Source organism: Lupinus angustifolius, unplaced genomic scaffold, assembly GCF_001865875.1.
Source record: "Lupinus angustifolius cultivar Tanjil unplaced genomic scaffold, LupAngTanjil_v1.0 Scaffold_150_23, whole genome shotgun sequence".
NCBI classification, from domain to species: domain Eukaryota; kingdom Viridiplantae; phylum Streptophyta; class Magnoliopsida; order Fabales; family Fabaceae; genus Lupinus; species Lupinus angustifolius.
Window position 1 is genome coordinate 902 of NW_017725909.1, and position 9,137 is coordinate 10,038.

Sequence of the window (9,137 nt, forward strand, 5' to 3'; positions counted from 1 at the left end):
AAAAGTAGTCCAATATATATACTATACTCTTACATAGTTTGGTTTCATATTCTCATATCCGCACTATTTATTGATAGTAAATATTGGCGGATTGGATTTAATTATATATTTATATATTTTAGAAAAATTAATATATATATAAATAATTATCATAATAATATATCTATGTTACAAATTTCTAAAATTCATTATCAAGTACTTATGAATAGATTATGTATAATTTCAGTTTAATAGAAACATTATAATGTATATATAATATTTATTTAAAATAATTCGATGAACATACCACATGCTTAAATATGATGATATTCATTCTCAACCTAATGTATTATTTGGGTATTTCTATGAGTGAGTATTTTTGTCATTTATATGCATGATTACAAGTAACCTTGTGGTGTGTCTACTCTCTTGAATTTTAATCAATATGAAGACAAATTGAATTGATTGTATTAGGCAACAAATATACATATATAGATAGATCATATATGCAAGAGCAATGAACCACTCACCACTAATTTGTTTACTAAGTTAGTAGAGGGTTTAGTTTCCATTTAGCTGAGAAAAATGCAGAATGAGTGCGTCAAAACGGTGGATGTTTTTGCGTTTCACGAGTTGCAAAAACGAAAGTAGGGGGGATTGTGAAGAAGAGAAACCAAACTTCAGTCACGTTACGTTTTCTTTGAAGTTCACGGTCACAACGCGAGAGGGAACGTGCCTCTGCTATGTTATTATAGAGTCACAAAAAGGTAAACTAAGATTATGTAAAGAGTGATAATATATCCTCACATGTTAAATTGATATTAATAAATTTTGTGATATAGTTTTGTTTTTTTGTTATAGATGATATATCATTATCCAAAGTTAAATTACTTTCTAAGTTATTTATCTATTTTTGAATTTCTAAATGGACTTTTTACTTTTTAAAATTTAAAAATTATTTGAAATTGGGTGTAGGATTTTAAAACTTTTTAATTGAGTACGCAAGCCTTTGAAGTTAAACATTCACCTTTAAAATTATTAGTAATTGAAAGAATTAACTTTACTTATTGTTTCTAGATAGACTGATAGTGATAAAAATTCAAAAGCTTATCCTTCTTTAAAAAATTATGTTTTACACATTGTGATAATGATATATGATAAAAATATTGGCTCATGATCAGGTTGAGTTTGAATTAAGAAAATGAGCATATCACTAAATCTTTTCTCCAATACTCCAATGGAGAAAAAATAAAATAAAAGTTGTTGGAAAAATTTAAGAGTATCATATATAAAGGATAGCTATCTAGAAATAAAAGTTGTTCTAGTAATATAAAGTCTAACTAGATTACATAATGATCTAAATATTAAAAGTTTGATTTATGATAAACATATTTGTTAGGTGAGATACTCACATTCTAAAAGTGAGCACTGTGTTTTCCCACAAAATGTAGTAGTCAATGTGTTAGTACTTATGATTGATTGAAAAAATATATTTAAGTTAAAAGTTTAATAATTATGTATTTATCTATATAATCATAAATAGTAACACATGAAATGATACATATTTTGGGATAAAAGACGTTAGTTCATCCTGAAAATGATTAATTCTTTACAAGAGAATACTCTTAGTAGTACAAAAAATAAAGAATAATTATGTTTTTTCTACCAATAGTATCATCTCATCTTTTTTAGGTAATAAATTAATCTATTTTTAGTGCATAGTTGTCATTTTCAATAAATATCACTCAAATGAAGCCTTACTTGTCCCTAAAGAAGGACTATGTACCCAAAAAATAAAGAATGACTAAAACGACGACGCATTGCATACCAGCACTCGGGGCAAATAGGAGAAAACAACTTCGGGCGTGGGAAGTGAAGTTAGTTAAGAAAATGGCGATTTCCGGCGACCTTATTAGGGTTTCTGCAACACTCCCTCTTTGTCACTCTCATTCACAATTCCCACTTCGAACCTCTTCCTTCCCTTTTCCAAAGGTTTTTCTTTTCTCGTTTCTCTCCCTATTTCTCTTTTCTCATTTCTTAGAGGACGCATTTATTCTTATTGGAATGTAGTTAAAATTGAATTGAGAATCTCAATTATCATCAAAATTCGGGAATTTAAGGATTCTAGATTTTGACTGAAGTTTTACTTAGGCTTCGCTTTCTTATTGGCTTTAATTTGAGCATTTCAATTTGAATTTTCTCTTATTGTTTTTTGCTTGTTCCCTCGCATGTTTCTTAAACCAGGTTTTAAATTGTACATCCCATTATGAAAATTTATCAAGGAAGCTTGAACACAACAAAAGGACATGGACACGGGATAAAATATTAAAGATTATGTTTGGGGGTGTTCAAAAGGGCCTAATAATTTGTGTTCGACATGGACAACACGTCGAATATTATAAAGTGTCTGTGCTTCCTTGATTATTATGTATTCATGTGGAGTACAACCTTGAAGAAATATAAATGACTCTTTTATCTATGTTTAGCTATCTTTTCTTTATGTGTGCATTTAGTGTCATCTGGCTATTGGCATAATGTTATAGCATGTCTAGCTATCCGCCCTGTCGAGTAAAATTTGAAATTTCCCTATATACTGCAGTGTTTGTCACGGGCAAGGGGTGTACAGTGATGCATTAGGTAGTATCTGACAATCTGTGTTTGGCCTATATAATTGTGGGTTATTGGTAATTATAGATGTTTTTTTCAGATTATAAACTTGGTGCAAATAATAGCTTGTTTGATAACAAAAGGAGGGGTGTGGATGGGTGTTGAAAAAGTTGCAGTGAAGTTTCTCTGAGATGCTACTTTCTATGCTCTATGGGGATAGGGTTTTTCACATTTGGTGTTTGCTCAATTTTATGTTTTTTGCCACCCTTCGTAGTTAGTTGAAAGCAAGAAAATAGCCTCGTTATCGAATTTTGCATTCATAAGTTGTAACTCTATCTCACAGTCCACCAAACCAAAGTATCTGAGGAGGGCATATCTGTTTTACCACCTTATTTTTTATTGGAAATATTCATAATATATGGTTGATAAGGTATTTGCGTTGTAGATATTAGGGAACATATATTCTATTTCATTCTTAAAGAAGGGCTTGGGAATGTATTTTTCCTTTTTTGATTTTTCACCAGAGGCTGGAATGGTTCGATAAAATGTTCTTTAACCTTTTTAACTGCCAAATCATTTTTACTCGGATACTTGTGCCTCAGTTTTTCAAATGTTACATTCTTGATAGATGCTCAAGGTTTTATAGAAAGCATTGAAAATGCCTTCTCATTCATTTCATACATTTTTTTCCTAATAGGTAGACTTTCATGGTTACTTGAACGGAGCATCTAGCATATCTGAATTCGCTCCAAAATATTCCAGCCTGACAATTGTACGACGTAATATGCATGGCTATTACAAGCCAGTTTGTGGAGTCACTGGAGGTGCTAAGTTTTCATCAAAGCCAGTTAGCCAAGAAGCTGAGAGCTTTCTCCTTGATGCTGTTAATATGAGTTTCTTTGAGCGCTTAAATTTAGCTTGGAAGATAATTTTCCCGTCAGCTGTATCTAGGAAAAGCTCCAATGCTAGGATTGCCAAGCAACGACTGAAAATGATTTTGTTCTCTGATCGATGTGCAATAAGTGATGAAGCAAAGCAAAAAATTGTCAGCAACGTTGTGCGTGCTCTATCAGATTTTGTGGAAATAGAATCGCAGGATAAAGTTCAGCTGAGTGTCTCTGCTGATACAGATCTGGGAACCATTTACTCTGTCACAGTGCCCGTACGGCGGGTTAAGCCAGAATATCAAGACGCAGATGAATTGGGGATGATAACAAATGTTGAGTATAAGGACACTGGAGTCAGTTCTGGTTCTGTTGATGTTACATTTGATTTCTTCGTCCCAGATGAAATGTCTTGATTACGAATTGATAGGCATCGAATCCTTATTTCTTTGCTAGACGCTTGTGTCTGAATCTATTACCAGTCAAGCCAATTTGGAGTTATGTACATATTTGAAAATTTGCTGGTGGCTGAATAGATTGATGATAAATTTTGTACCACCTTTTTCTGTTAGTTTGGTTTGATTGGCCGCTGAATTAAATATGATATGTTGTTTTTCTTAAATGCATGTTAGGCTTTTCTTGCTTGAGTGTATGAGTATGAGTCATTACTGATGGTGTTGGTTCTAATGGCCTTTAAAGAGAGCTGATACTTCAAGCTTTTGCAGTTAAGCCAAAACCATCCATTTTCCTTATTCGGATCCCATGTAAACATATAACTTTGGATATGGAAGCATAATTAATGGGCAAAAATATGTAATCAGCATTTTGGATGTGTTATTCCCTTCTTTTTTAATGGATTATGTTTTTTTTTATTGTAATTCTAGTTTTAGAAGTTAATTAGATCTCTAATTGAAATATTGAGTGCAGAATGAAAGTGGCAACATTAAAAGGCAGAATGAAGAATCAAATTCGTTACCTATGAGACAGACTAGTTTATGAGGAAAAAATGTATGTCTGACATTGTCTGAAAAAATAATTCAAATAAATGGTGAATGACATAATGATTATGTATAAATCTTTGTACTAATAGTGTATAGATATTACATTCCTAGTTTATTCCTTTAAAATTACAAATATGAGATAGACTAGTTTTTTATCATTTTAATTTTCTTAATTTTATTTTAAAAAGGAAATTTCACTACCTGCTACCCTGAATGATATTTGAAACGAGATAATAATTGCATAAATGCCATCTAACTTTCCTAAAAAAGTTGAACTAGGTAATGCTTTAATTGGCAATCTAATCTGGTAAGTCTTCACAGTGAAAAGTGATAGATCCTGAAAGTGAAGTGAAGGTGCTTAAATTTGTTGGGTATATATAGGTGAGGAGAGAAGATCATGGAAAGTAGGATACAAATGTCTAGTCTCAGTTTTGGTCTGTGGTTGATGAAGTAGTAGTTGTAGTAAAAAATGGAATGGGAATTGAACCCGACGTGAATCGAACACGCAACCTTCTGATCTGGAGTCAGACGCGCTACCATTGCGCCACGGATCCACAAGTGTTAATTTGTATCCAATTATCGTTTTTATTACTTTCCATTTGGAAGTAAGACAAAAACGAAACACTTCCACACTCAGCTTAATCGATATATATAGCTATGGTTTGAACTTCTAAAAGCGGGAAGTATGGAGACGGTAAGTGAGTTTGTTAGCATTGACATCTTCAGTGGAAAAAAGGTTGAAGATGTTGTACCTTCTTCCCACACTTGTGATGTAAGAGACTCTATCTTTGCTTTGTTTATGCTAAAATGTAGATATCTCAGGATGGATTTGTAAGATTATAGTTTCCTCACTCGCATTACACATATTGTTTATATCGATTCATAAACTAAACCGACGCTACTTTTTTATGTATCTTTAACCACTTAATATGCCTTTGTCAATCTGGATGGTATTTTATAATTGACAAAAAAATGTATGGAGTGACTGTACGAGGAGTTCTCATTATATCATCCACTTTTTATTACTCTTAAAAACAAGTAATATAAATGAATAATGAATAATATAGTCATTATGTGCAAATCTTTACATCGACAATGTATAAATGTTCTTTCTGATTGATCAGGGTGGTGGAGTGAATCTTGATAGAGAAACTTCCTTGGAGAATTAGGTGGAGATGGAAATTGGGTCCGCTGGTGGAGGTACCTGAAAATGTTCTCCGACGCTAAAGTCAGTATGAGAATTTTAATGAGATGAGAAGTAAATGCTAGTAATAAATATGAGAGGTGTGAAAAGTTATGAGAGAATGTGTATTTATGATATGAGAGAATAAAGAGATGAAATCCTTCCTGTAGGGGAACACCTTCTATTTATAGCAAATATATTGGAGACGTGTCACCTATCTACCGGTTGATAGTGACTTAGCAATATGTGTGATTCGAGTGTGGTAGATTTGTTTCTGCCGCATAGTAAGTTCGTCTCTGAGCTTTTGTCAAAGGGGACAAGTCGTAATCCACATACAGCATGGCAGAACCCAACTGGGGTTTGCAATGAGTGTTGTGTCAGCGATATTTTAATGCTGTTTAGGTGAAGATGACGTGAGGGTTAGCCCATGCTTAACTTGGCTGGATTGACCTTACTTTGATCGGGTGGTATGCCCAGTTTTAACCGGGATGGAACAGTTGCCCCTAGTCTAGTAGCACAGTCGAAGTTCGAGCGAGCTGGCAGACTGTTATGTTCCAAGGTCAAATGAGAGTTTGCTTTAGAGGGGGTACCTCCTCCTTGATGGTCGTATTTGGTCTATTTGATCACCCGAGGTCATCCATGGGTCAGAATGATGACGTGGCTCCCAGTCATACTTCCTTATGGGTTTCTTTTCCCCGAGGAAACAAAAATATTGGTCGGAGTGCTAACATAATTCCGACCTTTTGGATGACGTGGCAGGGTATGCCAATGGTTTGGTGTTGACTATTTGAATTCTCTAAAGATCTAGTGTCATTTGGTTTGTGTATGGGTTAATGTGGTTTCTTTTTTGTGGTTGACACGTGGTGCTTAAAACCATTTTTTCTTTCATGCAAATGTCAGGGGTCATCACTAGTCATGATGGCCTACGTAGAATCCAAACGCCAAAAGTTCAAACCATAATGACACACTTTTTCTTTATTGTCATTTGTCTTAACCCTGTGGTTCTGGGGGTTGGGCCTCCTAGGGGGCACATCCTTTTTCTCTATAAATAGAGGTGTCCCTTTTACTCTTTATCTTTCTTTACGCTTACCTTTCTCTAGAATATATGTTTTTCATATTTGTAATTGAGTGACTATCCTTGCTGTTGCATATATTTAACTTTCAATTTGTAAGTCTTTTTTTCTTCTTTTTTTGCTTTCTTCTTCTTTTATAGTAGTTATCTACCATGGGCCCTTCCCTCGAGCATGAGTCAGACTCTGATGTGATGATGGTCTTACCTAGACCACTGCTCTCTTTCACTTCTTGGTCATCCTGTCACCGCCAACATACAAGTTCATCCACTGCACGGGGTTAGATTGGAGAGACATTTCCCTCCCTATATTACTGTGTGATTTAAGGAGGAAGAGGGTCGGAAGGCATGCACAAGTTGTGGAACCGACATCATTCCTTGAGAAGTGGGGGTCAGTTATGGATGAGGTCTCTAGCTCAAATTTTGATACTTCCTCAGGTGACATGTTGACGATGGGAAGAAATTTTGCCGATCGAGCTTACTTATTCACCATTCTAGAGTCAAGGTGTGGGTGGGTGGATCGCGAGTATAATGATATCAGCTGGTATGCCCCGAGTATTGATGACAGAGTGTGCCAAGATCTCATGGCGGAGACAGGCAATAAATTGAGTTTTTATATATATGAATACGTCTCCCGCCGGGTTGGAATGAAGATTCCTTTGGATGAATGGCACATTGCCATTTTGCAGCACCTCCATGTGGCACCATCTCAATTACACATGAATGCTTGGGGATTCATCCGAGCATTTAAGATCTTCTGTGAGGTGCTGGAACTTCCTTGCACTGTCCGGTTATTTTTCCGGATGTTCCGGGTCGCGCACAACACCAATAAGGTCGAGAATCAGTTTGGTTGTCGGGGATGGACGTGCCTTTAGTCTATGAACAAACATGTCTTTTTTTTTCCGTCATTTGGAGGGATCAGTTAAGGATTAGAAAATTGGTTTTTTCCGGGTATAAGCCTGAGGTAGTCGTCACACGTGGGCTTATGACCCGGATGAGAGACATCATTTTCCATTTTATTGGGATGGTGGGATTCATCAGAGGACGACTGATAGTTTTAGCTACGCGTTTGAAGATTTGGATGCCCGTGAGGCTGTGGCAGCCAAGGAAATGTTGGAGTGGGTGTTGTGTTAGGGTAGAGTGATGCTGCTTTTGAAGTGTTGGTTGGTAAGTTACTTGTCCGGGGTTTAGGCCTAGTTATGGGTGTTGTGGTGCCTTTTGACCTACTATTTTTCCTTATTTTTGGTTGCACCTTTATTTTTCTTTATGATCCCTTTTTGTTGACTTTTTTGCAGTAGCTAAGATGGGAGATGGCATTGATCGTAGTAAGTTGTTGAAGCGTGCTGCCTAGAAGAATTGGGGACAAGCACCAACTTCTTCAAAGCGGGCCATGGTGGACTCACCGACCCCCACAACCAGTCATTAAGGGATGGGTCTTCTACCACTAGGCTACCGGGGGAACGTCATGGTTCCGAACCGAGTAATAATGTTGTGCCATGTGAATTTGCGGATATTTGCATAGGTGATGGTAGATAACGCCTCGACTTCTATCTAATTTGTGAAGTAATCAATTGCTATAATTAGGAATTTAAGTTGTCTGACTACTATCGGAAAAGGTCCTAACATGTTCACACCTTTTCTACAAGGCCAAGGGGTCATGGTGGTGGTCAATTCTTCGGGCGGAGCTCTATGGAAATCAGCGAACCCCTGACATGGAGTACATTTTTTTGGTAAATTCTGAGGAGTCCTTTTCAATGGTTGGCCAATAATATCCTACTCGTAACACCTTTTTTGTAACGCCCCGAAAAATACTTCTCAAAAACATTGCGGAAAAATGGGTAAATTTTTTTTTTTGAATAAAGAGATTGTACAAAATTGTTTCCTTTTCAAAACCTTCCTTTTTCCGGGACATCACTTTAAGTAACTCGAATGCGGAAAATCAACTTATCGTTATCAAATGATAACTTAACCTGATTCACAATCTCCTGAATAAAGTAATGCATAAAATCAATTAAGTAATAATCGGATCCTACAGATTAGTTCAATAAAGGCGGAAACTACATCGCCACTAAACATATACAAAATCCACATAACACAGCCCCCATCAAAACAAAAAGGGGACATCGACTATCCTGCAAGCCGAATCAGAAGATTCCAGGAATGCTGGACCCCTCACTCGGGTCCTCCTCCTCTTCTGAGTCCGACACGAGGTCAATCACCTCCACCGAACTCTCCACATTCACGAGTTCAATGACCTCGTCCTCCTCCTCTTCTTCCTCCACGTCGTCATGCCACAACTCACCGGCATAATTTGGTGGAGATGACACTCTCAGACTCGGAGTCTTCTTGCAAGGACCCCCTCCAAGAACCCGGCTCCTCTGGGCTCTGCGGGATGACGGAGCATCCAAACAATC

The 9,137-nt window shown here is 36.3% G+C and overlaps 1 protein-coding gene and 1 non-coding gene across 2 annotated transcripts; one reads left to right on the forward strand and one right to left on the reverse strand.

The window, feature by feature from the left end:
• The first annotated feature begins 1,790 nt into the window (after positions 1–1,790).
• LOC109340223 (cell division topological specificity factor homolog, chloroplastic) lies at positions 1,791–4,199 on the forward strand. The gene is made up of 2 exons (XM_019577845.1): positions 1,791–1,971; positions 3,284–4,199. The coding sequence occupies exons 1-2, from the start codon at positions 1,870–1,872 to the stop codon at positions 3,884–3,886; spliced, it is 705 nt and encodes a 234-aa protein (XP_019433390.1). The 5' UTR covers positions 1,791–1,869; the 3' UTR covers positions 3,887–4,199.
• A 754-nt stretch (positions 4,200–4,953) lies between these two features.
• TRNAW-CCA lies at positions 4,954–5,025 on the reverse strand. The gene has a single exon. It is a non-coding gene; the product is annotated as a tRNA-Trp (tRNA).
• Positions 5,026–9,137: the final 4,112 nt, after the last annotated feature.

Excerpts from the sequence above, each read along its gene's own strand:
- LOC109340223 (XM_019577845.1), top strand. The coding sequence starts at position 1,870 with ATGGCGATTTCCGGCGACCTTATTAGGGTTTCTGCAACACTCCCTCTT. Across the intron at positions 1,972-3,283 it reads CTTCCTTCCCTTTTCCAAAG|GTAGACTTTCATGGTTACTT; the intron begins GTTTTTCTTTTC and ends TTTTCCTAATAG.